The sequence below is a fragment of the Ictalurus furcatus genome, chromosome 27 (assembly GCF_023375685.1).
Source record: "Ictalurus furcatus strain D&B chromosome 27, Billie_1.0, whole genome shotgun sequence".
NCBI classification, from domain to species: Eukaryota; Metazoa; Chordata; class Actinopteri; order Siluriformes; family Ictaluridae; genus Ictalurus; species Ictalurus furcatus.
Window position 1 is genome coordinate 6,285,269 of NC_071281.1, and position 27,970 is coordinate 6,313,238.

The 27,970-nt window shown below is 37.2% G+C and overlaps 1 protein-coding gene across 5 annotated transcripts in view; it reads left to right on the forward strand.

Annotated features, from left to right (window-relative positions):
- Positions 1–4,543: 4,543 nt before the first annotated feature.
- LOC128602886 (ADP-ribosyl cyclase/cyclic ADP-ribose hydrolase 1) overlaps positions 4,544–27,970 on the forward strand; it is a 40,717-nt gene continuing 17,290 nt past the window's right edge. For 3 of the 5 annotated variants that reach the window (XM_053617002.1, XM_053617003.1, XM_053617004.1), the window contains exons 1-5: positions 4,544–5,412; positions 24,783–24,912; positions 25,763–25,898; positions 26,101–26,174; positions 26,916–26,992. In XM_053617002.1, coding sequence (XP_053472977.1) covers positions 5,198–5,412; positions 24,783–24,912; positions 25,763–25,898; positions 26,101–26,174; positions 26,916–26,992 — 632 coding nt within the window. In that variant the 5' untranslated portion in view covers positions 4,544–5,197. The other 2 variants (XR_008384913.1, XM_053617001.1) reach the window with 2 other exon arrangements.

The following is a 27,970-nucleotide window of genomic DNA, read 5'->3' on the forward strand; positions in this document are numbered from 1 at the left end:
AGGATCGCTGGATGATCTGCAGGATCTCTTCTGTTGCTAGATTAGAAAAATGTGCCAGTGAAGGAGAAGGGGAATCCTCAGTGGGTAGTGTAAGAGTTGGGTTAGAAGTGAAGGTCTGGCAGATTTTTTAAATCTTCCTATCATAAAAGTTGACAAAGTCTTCACCAGTCAGGAAGGATGGAGCAGGAGGAGCCACTGAGTTGAGTAGTAAAGAAAAGATGTTGTGGAGTTTGCAAGGGTCTTTTGCAGTTTCCTGCTTTTCCTTGTAGAGGGCAGACTTAGCAGAAGTCACTTCAGATGAGAATTTGGACAGGAGAGCATGGTAAGAGGCAAGATCTGTGTTGATTTGTGATTTCTTCCACTTTCAATTTGCTGTTCTTAGTTCTCTTTGATTACTGTGTAACACAACCAACAGCTAAGGAACAGGGTAAGAAATCTTTCTGGGATTAAAGGATAGCGGGCAGAGGAGGTCCATGGATGAGGAAAGTGAGGAGAGGAAAGTGACTAACTCCAGCGGTAGGGAGGAAAAGGAATCAGAGTCTGCAAGGTATGATAGGGTGCAGGAAGCAATGGAGGAAGGGGAGATAGTATGGAGGTTTCGACATGTAGGAGAGAAGTATATAGGAGGGTGGTAGATGACAATGATCGGAAGGTTGAACAGGGAGGTAACTGTGACTGCAGGGAACTGCAATGTTCATGGAGCAAGTATGGTGCAGTCCAAATCTTGCCCCTATGGATCTCTATTAACATAGAGATTGAAGTTCCCATTCTTGGTCACGAGGTGTAATAAAAACTCTGAAACTGTGTAAGCTACTGAAAGTGGGGCAGTGCATGTCTAGAACCACAAGCAAATCAATAAAAAAAATCATCTTATATGTGTCAAATAACAACATTTTTGAAAACTCATTGGTCAATCAAAAGAGGTAATTAGCCACTTTATGATGATTTATATTTGTTAAATGGCTGATGCCCCACCTGTCCCTATAGATAAGGCACTACTGTCCCATGAACTCCATACCCACACTGAAATACAATGGTGGTCATGATATGGGGCTTTTTCTCTGCAAACACTACTGGGGCATTACATGTGATGGAATGAAACTTGAATGGAGCAATGTACTGGGTCAAATTACACAATAATTTAATCTCATCTGCCAAGAAACTGAATCTGGGGAGAGGACCAACTTATAATCAAACATATAACCAAAATAACTAAAGAAGGCCTTGCATGGCCTAGCCAATCTCTTGACTTTAATCCCATTGAAAATCTATTTTGAAATTGCTAGTCAATAAGATGGGCCCTCGTAATCTTGGAGAATTGTAGATGATTTGCCAAGAAGAGTGGGACACAACTGAACCACAATGCTGCAAAAAGTTAATTATTTCTTATTGTAGACCTCTTAAAGCTGTAATTGAAAACAATGGCATGGCAACAAAGTCCTGTTGTTAACTTGTGGTGTCTGAACACTTTTTCACTATCAATTTAGTTTTTTAACCATATCTTTGTTTATGCTTGTGAATAAATTATTTTTTGTTTATAATTATAAGTTGTCGCGACGGGCAGAGAGCCGGCGCACACAAGAAGGAAATCGCTCCTTCTCCAACTGCCGCACCGGCACGACGTGGGCAGCTTCGTGCCGAACATTCCGCCAGCCGGAAGGACCGCCGTGGCGGGGCGGGACTGACGCGACGCCGGCCAGCGATTGGCGGACCCAACGGAGAAATTCCACCACTCAGGCGACGGCGGAGGAGGATAAAATGGCGTGCTTCCGGCCGTACGGGGGAAGAGAAGACCGTAGCGACAAGACGGACTCCGTGCGTGTTCTCCAGCGTCATAGCGACTCGCAATCACCGAGCACGACGGTAACCTCACGCCCCACGCTAATCTCTCTCTCTCTCTCTCTCTCTCGCTCTCTCTCTCCCCACAAAAGGTGCAAGCGCGGACGAGATCGCCGGGTGGTGAGAGTCCCACCTACGGAGGACGCCGGCCCGGGAAAACCCTCGCCCCCGTCTCGGGAATCCCGCCCCCGCCACGAGTAGGCTACACCGTCAGTCACACCTCCACAAGCCCCGCACTCATCCCCTCACAACCCACTCACTTCACCCTTGCACCAATAAACCACCGTTTGTGAACGTTCTTCTGCCTCCTGTGGGTCTGTACGCCGCCCTTCCCCGGGCTAATTCCTCACAAAGTACAAAGTAAAAGGACATTATGTGTATACATTTGAAGTGGATATATGCACTAGAAGTATGTATCTTGAATAACAAAATGAAAAAGTGATAGAATACTTATGTGCCCTCACCATATTTTTGTCTGAAGTTTGGTCCTCTAGTTTTTAATTCATACATTTGTAAGTTTTGCAATAACACTACAGTTACAATATTGCATATCTGTGTGTGGCAAAGGTATGTGAACCTCTAGAATTAGCAGTTAATTTAAAGGTGAAATTAGAGTCAGGTGTTTTCAATCAATGGGATGACAATCAGGTGTGAGTGAGTGCCTTGTTTTATTTAAAGAACAGGGATCTATCAAAGTCTGATCTTCACAACACATGTTTAATGTCTGACACCCACTGAAGATAGGGGACAGCTTCTGGCTACAAATGTAAGTAGCTTGTTAATGTTGTTGTAGCTCTCAAATGATTACTTGTGTTACCGATGTCTAACTTTATTTGATGTTCTATATATGGTTTGTTTGAGTCTTTTAAATGTCGACTTTTAAATGTTTAATGATTTTAAAAGAAATCCATTAGCTATGATTCTGCTTGACATGTTTTGATGTTTTGACAGAAATACGTGTGATTAAATTAACAAATTTATACAACACGTGTGTGTGTGTGTGTGTGTGTGTGTGTGTGTGTGTGTGTGTGTATATATATATATATATATATATATATATTTATTTGTAAAAATATTTTAAACTATTTTTAGATTTTAATTATATTTCAATTATATATTTATATACACGTGTTATAAATTTGTAGTAACATTTTTAATAGTGTGTATGTATGTGTGTGTGTGTGTGTATATATAGATACACACACACGCATATAGAAGAAAAGATATATATGATGGAAACAAAAAAAAGATATATATATATATATATATATATATATATATATATATATATATATATATATATATATATATATTTATTTGTAAAAATATTTTAAACTATTTTTAGATTTTAATTATATTTTAATTATATATTTATATACACGTGTTATATAAATTTGTAATAACATTTTTAATAGTGTGTATGTATGTGTGTGTGTGTGTGTGTATATATAGATACACACACACGCATATAGAAGAAAAGATATATATGATGGAAACAAAAAAAAGATATATATATATATATATATATATATATATATATATATATATATATATATTTATTTGTAAAAATATTTTAAACTATTTTTAGATTTTAATTATATTTTAATTATATATTTATATACACGTGTTATATAAATTTGTAATAACATTTTTAATAGTGTGTATGTATGTGTGTGTGTGTGTGTGTGTGTGTATATATATATAGATACACACACACGCATATAGAAGAAAAGATATATATGATGGAAACAAAAAAAAGATATATATATATATATATATATATATATATATATATATATATATATATATATATATATATATATATATATATGGAAACAAAAAAAGGAACATATCTAACTGAATATTGCAAGAGCAAAGAACTTACTTCAGAAATAAATCTTGACTGCAAAGGAAAACTACTTATCCACTATATTTCTCTGTGCTCTATTTCCAAGGGTAACCTTTTTCTTTATGAAGTTCCTACTGTGTGAAATATAGTTTTAAAAATCCTGTCATTTACTAACACTAATATTTTTTATGTCTTTCTTTTGTGCAACACAACGGAAGCCCGAATATTTACGCTCACTCACCATTCATTTATTTTATAGATAAAAGATGAGGTGATAGTGAATGGTGTTTCATTTTTTGTCCCACTGAAGATAAAGGTCATACAGGTTTGGAACCAGTCATACAGGATTGTTCAGTTCAGCTCACTGTTTTTGTAGCGTAGACAAAATGTAAGCCAGATTGAATTTAGACATAATCTCATGTTATACTGGTCAAATTTGACATAAATATTTAGTTAAAATGTTAATGTGTATACAGTTGATATATGTTTATCATTTGGCTTCATTAAATATATTGACCTGGAGTAAAGGGTAAATACAGTTTAAAAAAAAAAAAAGTAAATGTAACATTAATTTTGATAAAAGTCCAGTATGAATTAAATTCAGTTAAAAACATTTAATAAATGTAACACATTTGTTTTGTTAAATAATAGCTTCATTTTGTGTTACATCTATGTAGCTTTTCAATTATATCTACTTGTTTTTATGTGTCATGGTACTAAATGTAGTTATTCAGATCTACTTACATTTTTTTATACTTACATTTACTCAATTCATAGGTATATTTCAATGATTTCACAGCTTTAAAATGTACTCAATATTTTTACGTGCAAAAAAGTTTCACCCAAAAAAAAAAAAAGAGTAAATCATCGTTTAAGTTTTCAGTGTATGTGTACTTATTTCAGGGATTTAAATAGAAATTAGATGTGGTCAAGTATCAAATAAAATGTAGACTTGCATTGATTAAGTCAGTGTTGTTGTTGTTGTTGTTACTAATTGTTTAATCATTAGCATGGTAAAACAGTTCCAAGGTATTAAAAAAGCCCTTGTTAGCAAAGTTTATAGCAAAGCCCTTTACAGTAGTGATGGAATCCTAGAAACACCCTTCCCCCCCTTCCCCCAAGTTGAAAGCTATTGGCTGTCTGGCTTTTATGTGCTCGCGCACGCTGAGTAAACACTGATTCAGGATTTAAACCTGTGTTAACCGATACAGTTGATAACCAGCGTTTTGACACCTGTTAACAATAATTAACCCGGATTAGATTTGATTGGCTTTCTGCCGCGGTAAACGGAGTTCTTTTTTGAGTTTTCAGACTTCTCAATAAACCGGGAAGTGTAATAAGTGTAATGGGGAAATGTTAATAGCTCTGCTCTAGGACATTGCAACAAACTGGCAAACCCCCAGGACAGGGAATTATTTATAGACCAGGGCGCGACTTCGGACACAGTCAGAGGGGTAAAACGCGTGGAACCTCTCGCCTGGCTGTTGAGTTACGATTTGCTGAGTGAAGATGGAGAATGGAAAAGTTAGAGACCATTCGTGCACAAAACGAAGAAAACTGTTCCTCCTGATTGGAGTCGCTGTGCTCGTACTTGTGGCTGTTCTCGCTATTGTTTTGGGAGTGAGTGCAGCTGGGAAAAACTCCGCCAGCTCCTCGGACAGTTTCAAGAACGTCGTCATTACAAGATGTGAAACATACCTCAAAGAAAACGGCAACATGTCAGGGTAAAGTGATTAGCTTGTTTTGTCTTTTTTTTGTGTGTGCTTGTAGGTTGCTCCCCCCTGCCCCCCTTTATTTATAAATAAATAAATAAATAAATAAATAAATAAATGATTCACTGGAATAAAGTTGGTGTGACGTTGGACGTTTGATATTCGCGGATATGCGGAAATTAAGGGACCGTCTCTAAAGTTACATACGACATTGGTAAACACGGTTCTAGCTTCAATAGCATTTGAAGGGAATGACTTACAGTCACACAACCAACAGTAAAATGTTCATCTAGGTGTCAGCTATAATGCACACCTCTTAGATTTCTGATATTTATCAAAATAAGCTATTAAATCATATGTAAATTAGACATGAATTTCACTGCAGAATGGGCCCATACACAAAATATACCATTATTTAAAGCTCAATAGCATTTGAAGGGAATGACTTACAGTCACACAACCAACTGTAAAGTGTTCATCTAGGTGTCAGGTATGAGAAACACCTTTTAGATTTTTGATATTTATTAAAATAAGCTATTAAATCATATATAAATATTGTCATGTATTTTATTACTGCATGGGACCATACACAAAATATACCATTTTTTTTAAAGCTCAATAGCATTTGAAGGGAATGACGTACAGTCATAAATCCAACTGGAAAGTGTTCAACTAGGTGCCAGGTATGAGAAACACCTTTTAGATTTTTGATGTTTATCAAAATAAGCTATTAAATCATATATAAATATTGTCATGTATTTTATTACTGCATGTGACCATACTCAAAATATACCATTTTTTTTAAAGCTCAATAGCATTTGAAGGGAATGACGTACAGTCATAAATCCAACTGGAAAGTGTTCAATTAGGTGCCAGGTATGAGAAACAACTTTTAGATTTTTGATATTTATTAAAATAAGCTATTAAATCATATGTAAATTAGACATGAATTTCACTGCAGAATGGGCCCATACACAAAATATACCATTATTTAAAGCTCAATAGCATTTGAAGGGAATGACTTACAGTCACACAACCAACTGTAAAGTGTTCATCTAGGTGTCAGGTATGAGAAACACCTTTTAGATTTTTGATGTTTATCAAAATAAGCTATTAAATCATATATAAATATTGTCATGTATTTTATTACTGCATGTGACCATACACAAAATATACCATTTTTTTTTAAAGCTCAATAGCATTTGAAGGGAATGACTTACAGTCATAAATCTAACTGGAAAGTGTTCAACTAGGTGCCAGGTATGAGAAACACCTTTTAGATTTTTGATGTTTATCAAAATAAGCTATTAAATCATATATAAATATTGTCATGTATTTTATTACTGCATGTGACCATACTCAAAATATACCATTTTTTTTAAAGCTCAATAGCATTTGAAGGGAATGACGTACAGTCATAAATCCAACTGGAAAGTGTTCAATTAGGTGCCAGGTATGAGAAACAACTTTTAGATTTTTGATATTTATTAAAATAAGCTATTAAATCATATGTAAATTAGACATGAGTTTCACTGCAGAATGGGCCCATACACAAAATATACCATTTTTTAAAGCTCAATAGCATTTGAAGGGAATGATATACATTCACAAAACCAACTGGAAAGTGTTAATCTAGGTGTCAGGTATGAGAAACACCTTTTAGATTTTTGATATATATTAAAATAAGCTATTAAATCATATATAAATATTGAACATATAAAAAATAGATATATATAAAAAAAATCATGTATTTATTTATTTTTCACACCAAATTGTTGAGGACCCCGGGCGCCCCCTGGCGGCCCCCACTTTGAAAACCAGTGCATCAGACTGCAATCGGCATCATGGCCCGATATAAAAACTGGAAACGTAAAAGAGAAAATGACCTTTGGGCAAAGGCTGGTGGCAGAAGTCAAACAGCTAAGGCATTTCTTAGACATGGCGTTGGAAAAGGAAAGGCAAAGTGGTCCACCCTAGCTGTCTATATTTTCTATTCCAATCCACCGAATAAAAAAATTGGCAGCATGGCAGCGAACTGTTTGGACAGAGGACAGGAAAGGTGTTCGAGGACAGGTGCTTCAAACAGACAGAAGTTCTGGTAAATATATTTATTTGAGAATGTACTGTTTCTGAGTTTTAGGGAGTAGCTAGATAAAATAGCTAAGTAACTATCTTAACTTGTTTCCCTCATTAGCTTGACAGTTAGCCTCAAGTAACTAAGCAGCTTGGCCAAAGCTATTTTATTTTCACTTAATACTGATTTTTGTTTTGCACAATGACAGGTAAGGCATGTTGCTCACAGTATATACAGCATGCATAGAAACACACATGTTGGTTTTTCTTGATGTTCAGGTGTCATTGAGTTTGAAATGATTTTTAATACTGTTTTATATATATGTACACACACACACACACACACACACACACACACACATACATATGTGTTATTATATATGTTATTATATGTGTACACACTAGAATTGGGGTACTCTTTTCCGGACTCAGACGTCATGTACTGGGATAAATTTGTACTTGAACTTGACATGGACTCGGAAATGTTTCAGAGTACAGTCGAGTCCGCCTCATCAAATATGATGAGGACATTGAGGACAATGAGGACATTGATGAGATGAGTGAAGGGCACAATAAACTCAATGAAACAAAGGAATGAAGAGATGAAGACTATCCTTGTGACAGGGAAGATGACAGGAACAGCACTGTTGATGAAGATGAGAATGCTAATAATGATGGCACATGTTCAGGGCAGATAAGCAGATAAGCAGAATGGAACAGAGGAAAGGAGGGACAAAGATTATTCTTGTGACAGGGAAGTTGAGGCTGGAGAAAGGAACAACACTACAGATGAAGATGAGGATGAAGATGAAAGTTCAGGGCACAATAAGCAGAATGGAACAGATGACAGGGGGGGTGAGGATTATTCTTGTGACAGGGAAGCTGAGGCTGGAGAAAGGAACAACACTGCAGATGAAGATGAGAATGATGATGAGTCAGACACGGAAAACAAGACCAGATACAAAGATTTTTGTAGTGTCCATAACAACAAAAACCTGGCAAAAAAAAATAAAGCCACATGCAGGCTCAACCCAGTTACAACAGCCCTGGACAGATGTCTTGTATGAAGCATTCAACAAAGTAAATCCTTGCTGTGTCCTTTCATTCAAGTATCAACATGTAAAATGCAGGAAAAATCGTAAAAAAAAAAGAGCACCTTATTTCAGGGCACTTGCTGTTTGTATCTTTGATGATTGCTCAGCAAAATACAAATTTTATTAATATATAATATAATAATATATTATTATATATTATTATTATAATAATTTATATTAATACAAACAGTAGCAAAAGGAGTAAGCCAGCACTATTATCAATCATTGAGAAACACACCACCAGATGAGATTTTGGCTGGCAACATCTCCAGATGCCTTACTATGGATGTCTTAAGAGTAATATCTAGTGAAATCAGGAAAAGCACCAGACTCCATGATGATGTTATCATGGAGATGATGCTCTGCCTGAAGATCATGAAGGAGTGCAGTGGAACTGCATCACAAATTGCAGGCTATATTCCACACTTACAAGTGTGTGGAGGCATTGGAGGAAACATGGCTATATTCCACACAATGCTGTGTCCACTTGTACACAGATTGTGGTCTACAAATAGTGGCAGAACATTGGAAAAACTCACCCCCAGTCACATTACATCTAGATACTACAGGCAGTGTCATGTGACACATCCCCAACCAAACCAAAAGAATCCTTTATTATGCCTTTGTTCTCCCTGGAAAGGGGAAGGGTAAGCTACCCCTTCGTGTGTCTGAGTTGATATCAAACGAGCACTCCATACCAACTCTCACGTCTTGGCTGGAAACACTGAGACAACTGTGCCAGATCATGACACGGAAGGTCCACCAGGTTGAGACCGATTTTAGCTGGGCACTCATTGGTAGTGTCCTCCTGGCCTTCAATAAAGAAAGTGTCTCATCGAATATAAACAGAGCACATCTAATTGTCAGCCAAAAAGTGAAAAGTGCAGATGCAGTTAATTTCACAGTGCTCCACCTCTGTTCATCCCACATAATAAAGGATGTAACTCAAGGATTTTCAAAGACAACTGGTGAGTATGCTGTAAAAGAATATGCCACCTACTGTTTTGGTCTTCTTCGTAACAGCACCACCCTACAAGAACCACTTTCAGGATATGTCTATGTTGTTCATGTCAGCAAACAATTCCAATGCGGTTATGGCAGCAAAAAACACACTGGACCAAAAAATCCTGAAGTCCAAGCCTACTACTATGGATGAAACACTTCCACCATATGTAGAAGACATGGAGAGGAGCAGCAACATCAAGACTATATGTGGCAAATCTCCCTTCACACGTTTATTCAATGGTGTTGTAGAGAAGACCAGGTGTACACAGACAGAGAGTGGCAAAAAGAATGAATTCTACTGCCCAGGGATCATTAATGTTCTCATGAACACCTACATGGGCATTTTCCCCCTTTGGAGTGGCATATTGCTTGGGGACCTGAGCAGATTCTCCAAAGAGAATACTAAAGAAATAAAAACAAGGGAAACAGATTGCCATGTGGAGCAGTGGTTCTCAATAGTGCAGAATCACATACTACGCAGAAAAAGGTTCCTGCGGCCTGCAGATTTCATTACAAAGATGTTTAACTCTCTGCAAGGAAGGTACACACAGCATCAGATGATGCATAGTCTTGATAGTCTGTCTCAAGGAACATCTCCAAAGCAACAGACCATTGACCAACAAGAAGAGCAATGGGCCAAGAGATCACAAACTCAAAGACCAGCAAAGCATCGTTCAAAGTATTTTGATCCACCAGAAGCAGTGCCCCAACCAAAAAGACACAAGACAAAGCAAACATCTGAGGATCATTCAGAGGACACATCAGCCCAGGTATTATGCAGTTCTCAATCATGTCATAAAGCTTTTGTTCACATTAATTCATACCACCTTTTATATTATATTCAAATATCCCATTGCAGATCCAAGCTCTGTGGTCTAAGAAAGCATGTGAGATAGTCATTGCCGTCACACAGTCAAAGGACAAAAAAAGGTCTTATATCATGCATCATTCAGAGCTGAGAACACTCCAGCCACATAAATGGCTGGTGGGGGAGGTAAGAAAAAATAATTCATACCTTTGGGAAATGCATTGCTCTTATGACAATTGAAAAATAATCTGTGACCATAGAAGAATATACTAACTTACGTAAAAATGACAATGTTAAGCCATTGTTGAATATATTGAATAAATGTTAATGAAATACTGGATGAGGTAACTATAATTTATTTTTTATCTTTTGTTCTTAGACAATCCAATGCTATTTTCAAGTGGTGGTGAATAACAGAGACCAGGGACACAAGATTTTTATACTAGATCACTACACAGCAAGTGTTATACTTCATGGAGAACGAGATGAAGTACAGAGAAACAGTCTCTCAAAGGTAAAGATTATCTTTATCTGTAATTATCTTTAATAATTGAATTCAATTAAATTTTATTTATATAGCGCTTTTAACAATGGATATTGTCTCAAAGCAGCTTTACAGAAGCAAACACAGCATACAGATTTTAAGTGTGTCAATTTATCCATAATAGTTCAAGACAGTTACATAACAATGAAATGTCATAAGTGTTTTATATTATTAAATTTTTTTAATTTCAGGTGAACTTTGATGACTATGAGGGAATGATAAGTTTCCTGAATGTCAACGGGAATCATTGGATATTTTTGGTGAACGCATTTTATAGTCCATTTTTAATATACATGAGACACTCTTATATTACTCTATTCTATAGAGGATGTTCATAATTTGGTTGGCTTGAAAAATCACATTGAATAAATGTTCAGATGAGCCAAGACTATTCAAACACCAACCATCAAAATTCAAATATAAACTAACCCGTAGCTGCGGGGGTTTCCTCCGGGTTCTCTGGTTTCCTCCCCCAATCCAAAGACATGCATGGTAGACTGATTGGCATGTCCAAATTGTCTGTAGTGTATGAATGGTTGTGTGAGTGTGTATCTGATTGTGCCCTGCGATGGACTGGCACCCTGTCCAGGGTGTACCCCAACTTGTGCCCGATGCTCCCTGGGATAGGCTCCAGGTTTCCCCGTGACCCTGAGAAGGATAAAGCTGTATAGAAGATGGATAGATGGATGGACTAACCCGTACAAGGCCATGTGCTTTTCACTGTGTCTACACCACACACAAGAGTCTGGAATAGTTGAATGTATGTATAAATGAATGAATGAATGAATGAATGAATTCATTCATTAATCCATCCATCCGTAATTTTAACTTTCAGGCCAGACTTTTTCAAACCAACTTGAAAGTTTTTATACAAAACTTTGTTTTGTAGTTTCATTCTAGTTTCATCTATTTTTATTTATCTTACACAGTATCTCCATGCATCATCCAGCCAGGTGTTTGTGGTAGACCCAGCAGGACATGATGAAGAAGCAAAATCCATGCATGCAGCCACTAGATTTCAGTAATATTTTTAGCTTGTTATATATTGTACTTACAAAGATAGGTTACAAATTAGACAAAAAGCATGACTGTGTGAAGAGGCCCACTTCTTTTTTATGTGTTTTCTTGTCACAGGGTATTGAACGGTGAATGATATGCTGTGTCCTTGTGTCCTTTTCTATCTTTAGTAAATGAAACAAAAAATTAGATTTTGGACCAAACTGTATCAGCTTGAAAATGTAAAAATTTAGAAATATATCTTGAAAAAATTATGTTCTATCCCTCCTGTTGGTGTTCCAGAGACTTGGCATAGCTCTTGCAGATCTCTGGATCCTTAAGAATTATTTTTGTAAGAATAAAATGACAGGCTTCGAGTCTTTTACATTATGTAAGTATACTAGTCTTCTCATAAGGTTTTTTTTAAATGCTGTCAAATCCTTACAATAATTTTACTTATTAACTTTTACTATAAGTAGCAAGCAATTCACAATAATTGTTAAGTGTAAAGTGAGTGAGATATGTAAAGACAATGATTACTATATACTACATATATAGGAAAGTAGTAGTAATAGTAATAATGTTTTAATGCTTAATGTTATCCTGTCAATCATTTGATTCGCTTAACACACTTTTTTCCAAACATTTTGTGTTTTAAGCACTAAAGGAAAATGGATAATGTTGCCTTTCTAATAATATCATTATATTTATATGGCCTGTAAAGAGAACGGAGAGCACAATGCAGAACATTCGTTTAAATTGACTAACAAAGTGGGTCTCTTAAATAAAAAAAGATTCATAACAACATTTATTGTTTGTATTTTGTACTAGTATTTGGTAAAAAAAAATATGGTTAAAAAGATGAACCTTAAAGTAGTTTAAATCACAAGAATGTGTTTTTATTGGTTTAGGGGCTTTTTTGCTTTATTGTGGTAGGGATAGTAGAGAATTGACAAGGCAATATAGGATAGAAGAGTGGGGGTGTGAACGGGAAAATACCCTATGAGCTGGAAAACGAACCCTTCACGGTAGGAGAGAAGCAATTGATTTGTCACCTTTCTCTACATTTAGACTCAACAAAGATTTAACAAATAAATAGGTTTTTACATGAAGAATGTTCATGATTTTCTTTATTTACACTGCCTAGAGAGTACTTCAAGATGAGAAGAAACTGTCTCAGTAAATGTGACTGGGTGGACATTAAATGGAATGGAGGACAAATTAACCATTCCACACAACAGGACTGGTACAGCTGTGGAGTGTTTGTCATGCAGGTTGGATTTCCTCATTAAATTGTACGACATAAAGAAAAACAAAAAGTTTCTTATAATAAACTCTGACACAGTTCTTATGAATTTGTGGAGCAGAATGTTGATTTAATTGTCTTGTAAGAACCCTGGAGTGTACCTAGACAACAAACCAGAATGGAATGGGTAAATTGAGGTTACACAGAGGAAGGGTCAGAGCAAACTCTACTTTATGTGGAGGCTCAGGCCCTTCAATGTTTGTTTATTGTAGATTAAGCAAATAGTGTATTGAATATGATTAATGGATTTAGATGTATGTGTTTTGTTTGTTTGTATGTATGACTGCTGTGGTGAAACAATCTCCCATGGACAATAATAATAAAAAAAAACATTACCTTATCTTCTCCTATGTAGATGGCAAAAGAAGTTGTTGGTGAGTTTCCAAATATCCCTTGCCATTTGACTATAAACTCATCCAAGGAGCATTTGCTACTGACAATGGCAGAGGAACTTCTGAAAGCCTCAGGTAATTTATTACTTGTACAAAAACGCCTGTCATTTAGAATATGGTATAAAGTATAGATTTTTATCACAGAAAAACCACACATGTTGTAACATCATACTAAGTATTAGTATTAAGTAGTAAACATATGGTAATGCTATTTACAGTAGGTACCATTTGCCAACAGAGCTAACCTATAACTGCATGTTTTCAGTATTCAAGATGGGACATTACTGCTCATTATGTGCTGCCTCAAAACCCCTGGGTGGTGATGCAAAAACATTTTGGGTGGGTAACGTAGCAATGGTTATAACATTTTTATGGGCACACCATTTTGTTTACAAGTGTGTGTTGTGTGTGTAAGAGAGTGAGTGAATGAAAGAGAGAGACTGTGAGAGAGTGAGAGAGAAACTAATTGATTACTGAGCAATTTGATAAGATTACTATGATCATTTTTCAGATTGAATATCACTGCTGCAAGAGGTGGTTTCATGTGGCATGCCTTTCTATGCTGCCTATGTAAATAATTTTGGATTCCTTTGGCTCCCATCCACAAACTAAACATGTACATAAATAAATTAAAAGAAAACAAATAAAAATGTTTGAAATATTAAAACATTCATGGATCATCATTTCTTTTAATTATTTCTTTTTATTTTTAATTTTTTTTTTAATGATCATTTCCTTTAATTATTAATAGGACGTCTATTTTTTGAAGAAAACCATTCAATCCAGTATGAGTCATTTTAACCCCCTTTATGCATTCGTGAAGGTTTTTTTGGTTCATGCATTGTAGGGTTAAATATCAAAAATCTAAAAGGTGTTTCTCATACCTGATACCTAGAACACCACTTTCCAGTTGGATTTCTGACTGTAGGTCATTCAATTCAAATGCTATTGAGCTATAAAAAATGGTATATTTTGTGTTTGAGCCAATTCTGCAGTGAAATTCATGTCTAATTTATATATGATTTAATAGCTTATTTTGATAAATATCAAAAATCTAAAAGGTGTTTCTCATACCTGACACCTAGATGAACACTTTCCAATTGGGTTTGTGAATGTACATCATTCTCTTCAAATGCTATTGAGCTTTAAATAATTGTACATTTTGTGTATGGTCCCATGCAGTAAGAAAATACATGACAATATTTATATATGATTTAATAGCTTATTTTGATAAACATCAAAAATCTAAAAGGTGTTTCTCATACCCGACACCTAGATGAACACTTTCCAGTTGGTTTTGTGACTGTAAGTCATTCCCTTCAAATGCTATTGAGCTTTAAATAATGGTATATTATGTGTATAGGCCCATTCTGCAGTGAAATTCATGTCTAATTTACATATGATTTAAGAGCTTATTTTGATAAATATCAAAAATCTAAGAGGTATGCATTATAGCTGACACCTAGATGAACACTTTACAGTTGGTTATATGACTGTAAGTCATTCCCTTCAAATGCTATTGAAGTTAGAACCGTGTTTAACAATGTTGTATGTAACTTTAGAGACGGTCCCTTAATTTCCCCATTTCCGCGAATATCGAACGTCCAACGTCAAACCAACTTTATTCCAGTAATTGATTCTGGCTATAGTAGCTGTATGCTTACCACCGATACTAAATCGTTTTCTTATAAAAATAAAGAAAAACCCTCTCTGGTCACCTGAGGCCTGTTTCATGAAGCCGGTTCCAGTTGTACTCAGGTAAGTTTTAGTTTAGTTTTAGCAAACTCTGGTTTTTTGGTCTCAACAGGTGTACAGGATTTTTTATTTTTTATTTTTTAAAAGTTAAACTTACGCTGACGGCTGACCTGCTCCGGAGTAGTGATGTTTCCTTCATCCCCATAGGTTCTGTACAGGAAACAGGAATGATTAGTTGACCTCTCGAGTCTTTGGGTTCGAGTCATTTGTTCATCACGTCACAGCCCCACTGCATTCAGCCTATGGTGTGGTCACGTTCATTTCAGAAGTCATTTCGTTCATTTCGGTTGAATATAATTAAAATGTTACATCCCATGAATGCCCCATAGGCTAAATGCACCATGTAGTTCCAGAAACAGAAATGATTAGTTCACCTCTCGAGTCATAGACTGAATGCAGTGGGGCTGTGACGTGATGAATGAATGACTCGAACCCGAAGACTCGAAAGGTGAACGAAACATTTCTGTTTCCTGTACAGAACCTATGGGGATGTTGCAGCGCATGCGTGGTCATAAATGAATGAATCACTCTCTGAGACACCTCGTTGTTCCCGAGTCATATTAAAGATTCATTCCAAATGAAAACCTCATTCATGAATGACACATCACTACTCTAAAGTTACATACGACCTTGGTACACAGCCGCCGGGAACGGTGTGGCAGGGAAGCAAATGCCACACCGCTTTTAGATGAGTTGTGGCATTGCGTTTTAATTGTGTTTTTCCTTTTTTACATTGATTTTTTTTGTGCATTGTATCAAATTTTATCAGAAGTATTAACAATACTGCTTAATATACAGCTAATGTATAATATTGAATGAAAATCAAATTAGGCTCCAATGAAGCCTCTTCTTCGGGCATTGATCTGTACTTTGCACGCGAAACATGCATTAACGTCAGTGGGATTCTATCTACTGGACGTTATGACACTGTTACGGCCCAGTCTAGGTTGGGCCGCACAGAGTAACCAGCTCGGGATTCAAGTTGATTGATCTTTAAATAAGGGAATAAAAATGCAAACAAGGTTGTGTGAAAAAGGTTGTGGTATATTATATCAGACAATGTATACATATAACTATACAAATTAACCAAAACAGGCGTATCTTCAGGGTGGGCCACGGCCAAAACGATAAACAAAAGGATTCTATGATTAGGTAGCTAGCTTACTTAAAAGGAAAGAAAAGAAAATACAAATATTCTTCCCTAACTACCTGAGCAAGAAACAGAGACAAAAGGAACCCTCTCCCAAAAGAAATGGCAGCCACACCCCTACTGCCAGTGAACCAAGTGAACATATATACATATACATAATAAATATTTTTATATATATATATATATATATATATGTATATATATATATATATATATATATATATATATATATATATATATACACACACACTTCACACAAGTGAAGAGAATACTCAATAACAATATAGAGATAACCAAACTCAAAGTCGAAAACCAGGCAAAAGTCAAAACCAGAAGAGCAGTCAAAATACAGAGTTAGCCACAAGGGCAAGCAATACAAACCAAGCAATCTCCGAACAACAAATCACACATAAACAACTCCAACATCCCACACATTCTCACTCCGTCTTATTCTTTAAGAATGGCCACCAATCAGTGAGGTCATCCTGGAGGCGGGAGCAAGGCAGGCTAGGGCAGGCTGGAAAGTCTGGGAGGGAGTTCAGACCTGCACACAAAATGTGACAGCACAAACCCCCCCCCCCCCCCAAGATAGCGGGTTGTAACACCCCCCCACCTAAGTGTGAACCTAAAAGGGTTCACAACAACAAAAAGAAAACAACCCCTCAGTAACATCAAGCTCGGGACAGAATATCAACGATCACATTTTGGGCAATGGTCCAACACAATCAACAATAATACGTTCAAAAGGGTCTGTGCTGTCTACTATGGGTTTTAAGGGAGCAGGAGGAACAACCTGATTAGGTTTACCCACTAACTGGCAAGTATGACAAGTCCTGCAGTATCTTGTGACATCACTTTTCATACCGGGCCAAGAGAAACCCTCGGTTTCCAAATATACAGTGTGGAGAGTCGCATGAATTACAGACAGTTCAATACCTTGAAATAACATCACGTCCTGCATACGAAGCTTCAGAGAAGGGTAACACCTTTTCTAACACAAATGACTGAGCAGGTTTTTTAGAATTCAGTCAATTAATTCTGTTAATATAAATTAATAACATTCAGTAAGTTAAGAAATCTTACTTTAATCTTCAGAATTTAGTTCATGTGTTAATGTTAATTTGAGTAATGTGTTTTCTGTTTATGAGACCAGTTACTGTGAAACAACTTGTTGAAATGGAAAGAATAAAGTTTTTAAAGTTTTTAAAGCCAAAATTGATGTGCGATTAATTCAATTAATTAATCGGCACATCATGTAATTAATTAAATTAAAATTTTAACCGATTGAGAGCCCTAATATCTGTCTTTCTATCTGTCTATCTATCTCTCTATATACTACACATCAAAATAAACGCAACAAACCATAAGAAGGTAAAAATCAATAACCAGGAAAAAGATACCTGCTTTTAAATCTCATATCAAGTGATGATAGTTGATCATTTTGATAACTTGATAATTCAATGTTGAATATCACATAATATTGAAATAATTTTCAAGTACTTCATAAAATGGAATTTTAGTTTTTCTGTCAGAAAATAATAAGGGTGGTGTGAGTCTAGACCATTACTACTCAGCACAAAAGGGGTGTTACAAAGCCATACAACAGCATTATCCTGCTACAGAAATACAGACAAAGGCTAAAACAGGAAGCTCTGTTTTGCAAAACGGTCCATCAGTGGAGGAATCATTAGCATGCTAAAGGGCTGCTTTGAAAGTGGAGACTGGGAGATGTTCCAAGAGGCTGCAGAGGGAGACATCAACCACTATGCGATTTCGGTTGTCGGCTACATCAATCAGTGCACAGACATCATTCCAAAAACCTCTGCCTGTAAATTTCCCAACCAAAAGTCCTGGGTCAATGGGGATATTCGAACCAATCTAAGAGAGTGCACTGCTGCCTACAACTCTGGTGATCCAATGACTTATAAGAAGTACAAAGTGAGCAATAAGAGCCACTGGGAAGCTTCTGAATTGCTAGCAGATGAGCTATATGACGTCTATGCTCATTTCAAGGCAATCAACACTTCCACATCTACAACGCTCCCTGCTGACCCAAACACCTTCATACTTTCTCTAATGCCATTGACTGTAAGATGATCCTTCAAGCACATCAACTCCAGGAAAGCACCTGGACCCGATGACATTCACGACAGTGTTCTAAAATCATGTGCTGACCAGCTTGCAGAAGATAACTTTTTGTTAGCATGATCTGATGATGATCTGATGGGATTTTCATGAAATTCGGACAAACGATCTAGGAGGAGTTCAAAACAGTTTTCAAACATTTCAAAATGGTGGACAGCAAAATTGGCCAACCATGGCATAATGTTGATGCAGACAGGATGCTTGTCTGGAAGTAGTATCATTGTAGACAGCATTTTTGCCCAACAATCACCTCAGTGGAGAACTGCATGCCTCAACGATAAGCTCACCCTGCATGTGATGACTACTGGATGGTTCCTAGCTGACCTGGAGGCTGAACTCATGGTTCCTACCTAAGGTTATGTATCTAGGATGGGATCTACTACAGTGCCCTCCACTAATATTGGCAAATATTAGCCTTGGTAAATATGAGCAAAAAAGGCTGTGAAAGTTGTCTTTATTGTTTAACTTTTTGATCTTTTGTTAAAAAAAAAAACTCACAAAAATACTCTGCTCTCATGGATATCAAACAATTGTAAACAAAACACAGGTTTATCAAAAAATCTTTGTTAAATATAGGTGTGCAACAATTATTGGCACACTTTTAGTCAATACTCTGTGCTACCTACCTTTGCCAAGATAACGGCTCTGAGTCTTCTCCTACAATACCTGATGAGGTTGGAGAATACATGGCAAGGGATCTGATTCCTCCATACAGAATCTCTCCAGATCCTTCAAATTTTGAGGTTTCAAGTCAGGGGACTGGGATGGCCATGGCAGGACCTTTATTTTGTGGTCAGTCAACCATTTTTGTGTTGATTTTGATGTATGTTTTGGATCATTGTCCTGCTGGAAGATCCAACCACGGCCCATTTTAAGCTTTCTGGCAGAAGCAGTCAGGTTTTCATTTAATGTCTGTTGATATAGAGTCCATGATGCCATGTATCCTAACAAAATGTCCAGGACCTCTGGCAGAAAAACAGCCCCAAATCATTAAAGAGCCACCACTATATTTAACTGTGGGCATGAGGTACTTTTCCATATGGCTACCTCTCTGTGTGTGCCAAAAACCACCTCTGGTGTTTATTGCCAAAAATCTCTATTTTGGTTTCATCTGACCGTAGAACCTGATCTCATTTGAAGTTCCAGTAGTGTCTGGCAAACTGAAGATGCTCGAGTTTGTTTTTGGATGAGAGTAGAGGCTTTTTTCTTGAAACCCTTCCAAACAACTTGTGGTGATGTAGGTGACTTCAGATTGTAGTTTTCGAGACTTTCTGACCCCAAGACGCAACTAACTTCTGCAATTCTCCAGCTGTGATCTTTGGAGATTTTTTGGCCACTCAAACCATCCTCCTAACAGTGTGTTGGGACAATATAGAAACACACCCTCTTCCAGGTTGATTCATAACATTTCCAGTTAACTAGAACGTCTTAATTATTGCCCTGATGGTGAAACGGGCATTTTCAATGCTTGTGCTATTTTCTTATAGCCACTTCCCATTTTGTGAAGCTCAACAACCTTTGCCACACATCACAGCTATATTCCTTGGTTTTACCCATTGTTATGACTAAGGGAAAATGTGTTACCTCATATTTATACCCCTGTGAAACATGATGTCAGGGTTGAACAATTTCCTGTTCCCAATGTATATGTAAAATACTAATGGGAATATACTATAAATATATTTTTGTTATATGAATTCATAAAATCGAATCGAATGCCAATGATTGTTGCACACCTTTATTTAACAAAGATTTTTTTATAAACCTGTGTTGTGTTTGCAGTTGTTTGATATCCATGAGAGCAGAGTATTTTTGTGAATTTTCTGATGAAAAGGTTAAATAGACACATTTTCACAGCCTTCTTTGTTCATATTTACCAAGGGTGCCAATACCAGTCTGCAGAGGATTTCATGGAGTTATTGTTGTGGCCATAAATGCTAGATTTTGCTGTAGATTTATTTAAAAATTTGCAATTCAGCTTACGGAGTTTTTTGTGCTTTTTTTTTTGGAAAACTACTTGAAATGGTGAGTTGAAATTGTACGAAATTGTTTTGCACGGCCATTCACAGTGACGTTTGTTGGTAAATTAGACTTTTTAGCTGTATTCATGTTTGAGGGACATTAATCGAAGGGGGCTTTGGCTGAATGCGTGTTGTGATGATATCATCATGACACATCTTGGCCCAAATCTGAGAAAAATCAGTGATAATTTAGAAAAATTGCAAGCACCTTGGAATAGGGATGTCACAAGAACCGATACTTCGGTACAAAGTCGGTACCAACATTCTTAAAACATGATGGTATTTGTTTTTCTGCAGTAGCGTAGGTACAGATTGTAATGAAGGTACTGAGGTTGCAATTCTTCTGGAACTGAAGGGGGTAGCAAATACATGTAAGTGTTTTATTCGGTCCACAAATGTTAAAGAAGAAGAAGAACGCCTACAAGCAAATGGGAAAAACTACAGAAGATTAGCTTAGTTTAACAAGTTTAGCTCTGCCCCGACTCATTGAGAGGCAGAGAGAAGAAAGCTCGTTAAGAGGAAAGGTAGCATCGGTTACCGGTGTGCAACCGATGCTATCGTTCATTTCAGACAAAGTGAGGAAACACCTGGAATTTGGAAAAGTGCCTGAAAGATGGGCCCTATATTATGTTTGTTTGAGGCAGCTGGCATTGTGGTTGTGAAACCAGATAGCGTTATGCTCCGTGTAATGCTTGTGAGAGCCAGTTAGTTGTTAACGATGCTAACGCATTGCAATGTTATAAACTAGCTCTTAATGTCCTGTCAGCAAAATGTTGCCTAATGTCACAAATAATTATTCAAATGTTAATAAATCTTTTTGGCATGCCATCATATCAGTGAATTTAAACGAATGCATTCAGAGTATAAGGTGTGTGTGGGGGTGCGCATTTAGGAGTGCACCTTAGCACTTGTTATTAGCACTTGGCACTGTTTTATTAGTCATTGTCAGACAGTATTTGATAAGTGAAATATCCCCCCCCCCCACTCCCTCCCGTCTCTCTCTCAGCCAGAGGAGGATGTCCTCCAGGAGTTTTTAATTTTATTTTTAAACATTTTATTCATTTATTTATTTATTTATTTTAAACCACACAGCGGTATCGACTTTGGTATTGAGTATCGTGTACTTTTGGTGGTATCGGTACTGACTACTAGATTTTTGGTATCGTGACATCCCTACCTCCGAATATTATGGAATATTACGTTACTTTGCATTAATTTCTGCAATCACGAAACCCTGGAAGGACTGATGAACACAGCTTTGGTTCTGACTGACTACAAGCTATGATACAGGATTTGTGCTCATGCAACCAAGGTCTAGGCTCTCTAGAAGCTGATGACACCAGTGATGTGTCACCTGCCTCAGCACTGACTATAAACGGTCTAAATAAATGGAAACGGTCTCCAGTCCTGATGTTCCCTGCTCTGTTCATGCGTGCATGCAAGTAGTTTGGCATGGTCACATACCTGCCACTGTTACTTGTAGTGCATCACTGGTGGCTTCACCAAATGAATATCCCTATATTCAAAACACAGCCAAAACACTGGATTCGCAAGCACTGGTGCACGCAGGAAGTTAGGTACTGCATTGGAGTCATTACACCAATCTGTAGCCATTGATCCCTTTGTGGTTAATCCAAAGTTCAACAGGGTTACATACCTAACCTAAAATTTTAATAGAGTCAAATTTATTTGACATAATTTAGTTAGTTGACATCATACTGTCATTAGGATGCTTTTTACTGTATTAATTCTTAACTTAGATTTACATTACATTTACATTTATTCATTTAGCAGATGCTTTTATCCAAAGTGACTTACAAATGAGGAAATGCAAGCAAAGCGATATATCAAATGGAGAACAATACGAGTAGTGCTACTATACAAGATTTATAATTAAGTTCTAGAGAAGCAAAGTGTGCAGAGTAGAGGTGTAAGAGCCAGAGTAGGTTTTTTGGGGGGTTTTCTTTTTTTTTTTCTTTTTTTTTTTTTTTTAGCATAATGTGGGGTTGGCATTTAAGGGGTTAGTTAGGTGTTCACAGAAGATAGTTTTTTGAAAATAGTGACAGATTCTGCAGCCTGGATTGAGGTTGGAAGTTCATTCCACCACTGAGGGACATTTAGTGTGAAGGTTCTGGAAAGGGACCTTGAGCCACACTGAGTAGGCGCTATTAAGCGTCAGTCGTTAAACGATCGCAGATGGCGTGCGGGAACATAAGCGTTAAGGAGAGTGTTGAGGTAGGGGGTGCTGTTCCAGACAAGGTCTTGTACGTGAGCATCAAGGCCTTGAATTTGATGCAGGCGGCTACAGGAACCCAGTGGAGGGAGATGAAGATGGGTGTGAGATGGGTTCTCTTGGGCTGGTTGAATACGAGGCGTGCTGCTGCATTCTGAATCATCTGAAGGGATTTGATGGAGTTGGCTGGGAGACCTGAGAGTAGTGTATTGCAGTTATCCAGTTTTGAGATAACAAGAGCCTGAACGAGTATCTGTGTAGCCTGTTCAGTGAGATAGGGTCTGATAAGTACTTCATAAGTCAATTTAATAATAAAAGAGAACCTTTAAGTACTGTACATATGTACAATGTTTCCACAATGTTTCCACATGGCTATCACTCAGCAGTATTTCAAATTAAGACAACTTTGATAAACAATGTTGTCCATGTATGTGCAACATGATCAGGTCAACAAATGTTTGAGAACAATGACAAGGGTATATCAAAATTGCAAGGACAGGGGCAAGCAGTTGATTGACCAAAGTGAATTTGTGTGTGTGTGTGTGTGTGTGTGTGTGTGTGTGTGTGTGTGTATGAGAAATTGTCTACCTGTGATTCTTGTCATCTTGTCATTCTTGTCAATTTGTTTTTCAGATGTTTGTTAGGCATATTTTTTTTCATGGAGGGAATAGGATTTGGTTTATTTGTTAATGTCTTTTGTTACAACCCCCTAATCTTTGGGATGGGAAGGCTTGTTTTGTGTGTATTGTACCATGTTTTGTGTGCAGGTTCGAACTCCCTCCCAGAGTTTCCAGTCTGCCCTAGCCTGCTTTTCTACCGCCTCCCATGATGACATCACTAAAAGGCAACCGTATTTAAAGAGGAAGAGGAGGATAATGTTGGAAGTGGTTACATGTGGTTGTGTGTTAGGAGACTGTGTTTTGGTTCATGTTGATTACTCTTGTGTGTCACGAGTTCCCCTTTAAGCAGCGCGCTGTGGAGCATGTGAGCGTGCGTGCACAAGCAGGTGCGCGAGCACCTGCTTTTTCCCTTGTTGACAATTGTGACATTTCGACTCGTGACCAGGATCTTGAGTCCTGCCTCGCCCCTTTATGTCTGTTTGCCGATCGCCTGACCTTTTGCCTGTTTTTGGATTACGTTTTGGATTTGTCTGCCTGTCTCTCTCCTAAATAAAACCTGTTCATACTGCACTTGCATCCGTCTGAACTTCCTCACGTCATGAGACGTGACATTGTGGTTAATAGTCTTCTTTGTTTTGGTTCTGACTTGTGCCTGTTTTTGACTTTGAGTTCCCCCTGTACTTTCCATTGTGTATATATTCTCCACTGTATATATTTCTCACTTAGTTCACTGGCAGTAGGGGTGTGTCTGCCATTCCTTTTGAGAGCGAGGTTCTTTTGTCTGTGTTTTTGTATTAGGGAACTAGGGAAGTACATTTGTATTTTGGTTGTTTTTCTTTTAGGTAAAGAAGCTATCTAAACAAATTTCTTTTTGTTTATTATTTTGGCCTTGGCCCACCCTGAAGTCATGGCCAGTTGTTTCCATGTACAGTAGTATATACACTTGCTTATTGTGACAATATACCACAACGTTGTTGAAAGCTGTTGGTGTCTGTCGTTCCTGGCTTCCCTTATTAAGAGATCTTTCCCTTGAATAGCGAGTTGGTTACTCTGGGAAGCCCAACCTAGACTGGAACGTAACACTTTATTTAATGATTGTAATGAAAGAAACGATTGCTGATATTTGTGAAAAATATTGGCTAACACTGTTCACTTTGTATTTCTTGAGTCTCCTTTTTAACCCAAGCTGTAATAGATTTCTCCTTGTGTAAATGGGCATTTTTCTTTTTTTATTCTTCAGGAAGAATGACTGCGAGATAATCTGGGGGGCTTTTGAGCAGGCCTACATCGGGAAAGATCCATGTGATGTTCCTCCTGATGCATATGATCCTCTAATAAATTCAGTCAAACAGGATGTTGCCTGTAATACTGTAAGAATGTTGTACTCTTACACTAAAGCATGCTTGTTCATTATGTGTAAATACCTTTATTTGTGGATACACTTGCACTGAGACTCTTGCTGACCTGCATGACTAAATATTTTCTTATAGCTATGAGAAGAGCTCCTCATGTGCAGTTTGCAGATTCATAACATTTCCAGTTGACTGTAACTTCTTTATTATTGCCCTGATTGGGGAAAATGCTTGTGCTATTTTCTTATAACTACTTCACATTTTGTGAAGCTCAAAAACCTTTTGCTGCACATCACAGTTATATTCCTTGGTGTTACCCATTGTGATGAATGACTAAGGGAATTTGGCCTATATGTTACCTCATATTTATACCCCTGTGAAACATGATATCATGATTGAACAATATACTGTTCCTAGTCACCCAGGTGTACTACAAAAATGTAAATGATGTTTGGTAGCTGCGTAAAATAAAAATCACCTGTAGCAGTTTGTAGGAGGGGCAGTTTGCATTGTCTAGGTGAGATTATCCATTGAAGCAAAAGCTCAGTTTTAGGCATAAACAATTCTTGGGAAGTGACAGTAGATCACGTAGAGGTAAATAGCAGGAAGCTGGAGGGACAGAGCAACAATAATCTCTACTATTTGCATTAGTAAATCAGCTATTTCCATCTACCATCTACTATCTTGGTAACAGGCAGCTGGTCAGAACAAGCTAGGTTTTTAAGAAGGTCCAGAATACACTGATACTTTATATTGATATGTAAAATTTAGTCCTATAGTTGATTGTAGTTTATTTCGTGGATATTCTACATAACCATAGTTTATAGCAATTTGTTTTTCTAGTACTTATCTATTGGTTTCTGTGCAGATGTTGTTCTGGAGCAAAACAAAAACCATGGTACATGCATTTACTGACAACAGAGACTGCCTGGTCACTTTGGAGGATACACTGCTTGGATTTTTGTTCGATGAACTGACTTGGTGCAGCAAAAACAAAAGCAAAGGTACAGTTTCGTAAAGGTATGGTTTGGATTGAAGTGCTCATGAAGCGAATGAATGAAAGGATTATCTGTGTCCATGCTGCTTCCAGTCATTGTTATCATCATTGGATAAATTTCATACTTTGTTCAGCACAGCGAACATTTAAACTGTATCCTTTGTTGAACTGTATGGATATTTTAAGGATTAATTGTGCTTCATCAACAGAAACGTTCACTACAGATTGTCCCAGCTGTCAGAACAACCCAGTGCGGTCTTTCTGGATTAGGGCTTCTGCTAACGTGAGTATGCTTATCACACTTCTGTCCCAATAAATGCATAATGGCCTTATAATGCTGCACATATAAACAGCTTATTACATATTGTCCTCTCTTGTGTTGCAAAAGGGGGAGATTTACCTTTTTGGCAGTGTGTGGATTCCTGTATTCACACACACACATATATATACACATACATGCAGACATGAGTTCGTATTCAAACCATATTACAGATTGAAATGACAGTACAGTTGAGTAGTGATTAGTTTTGTCAGTGCAACAACTGTTTCTTTGCATAGCTGGTAATCAATGAAGCATTGTCTTTGTTCTCATTGAAATGCTTTACCCACACCACGCTTGTGCTAAAATATGCAACAGTGGCTTTGTTCTAGCTGATCACATGATCTAGATGCTGACCATTAACAACACACATACATTTTATAGAACTGGAGGTAGGAAATGCAGCATTTTCCTTAGAGTCAGAACGTTTCAAAGCTACAGCTTACCAGAGACTCCAGTTCAATCTAGCACAGGTACCCTTCATATACAAGCAACAATACCAATCATTGTTGATTCAGTTATAGTAAATGGTTAATAACTACCCACTTTGGGGTGGTTCAGGAATCAGGGGAGAATCAGTGGAAATATTCCAGCCACATAAAACAGACACATTGTACAGATGATCTTATTTATATTAAATGACATCAAGCCTTTTGGTCACATGAAGGAGCTCTGATTAATTCCTTCATATTTTTTTTTTGCCAGTTTGCTGCAAATGTGTCTTGTGGGAATGTGTCTGCAATGTTAAATGGATCCCTGGAAGCCCCCTTCAGCTCCACAAGGTACTGTATACCAAAATTATTGAAAATAATATATATAAAAGTCGTTAATGCGTAAGTATTCGTTCTTGTTTTTGTGAAACCCTAAACTAGGTAAACCTAGTGGACAGTCACATAATATAGTTGAATGGATTCTAACTATCTATGTAATTAAAGTATCTCATGGTTTCAGTATTTATTTTCCTAAAAGGCTCTAGAATTTGTTAGAGACCCTACCTAAACAAGGAGCTATCTAAACAATGTTATGAGAACATTTCAATCAGGGTTTCGTTATAAACAAAATATGCCACATGTTGTGCATTCTGCGAAGCAAACCATTTTTGGAAAAAACAAAATGGAGAAATATGGCACTACTATGACTCTGCCTAGAGTTATCTGTAGAACCTGGAGTGTGTGTCTGCGTCTGAAGGACGACAACCCGTATCACAAGAATGTTTCCTTCTCTCTTAGTTTCTCTTATCTTGCAAAAACATACTACCCCTCTCACTTCTTTGTACACGATGTACCAATGGCCTGTCGTTTTTACCTTGACCGATGATCAGAACTGTTGCTGAGGCACACGACTGTCTGATGATTAGTGTCTAAACAATAAGCATTAAAACATATATATATATATATATATATATATATATATATATATATATATATATATATATATATATAATGTGTGTGTGTAAATGGCGCACTTATATAGCGCTTTTATCCAAAGCGCTTTACACTGTGTCTCATTCACCCATTCACTCACACACCAATGGTAGTAGAGCTGCCATGCAAGGCGTTAACTTGCCATGGGGAGCAACTTGGGGTTCAGTGTCTTGCCCAAGGACACTTCGGCATGTGGAGTCATGTGGGCCAAGAATCGAACCGCCAACCCTACAATTAATGGACAACTCGCTCTACCACCTGAGCCACAGCTGCCCATACACACACCTGTGTGTGTATATATATGTGTGTGTGTGTGTGTGTGTGTGTGTGTGTGTG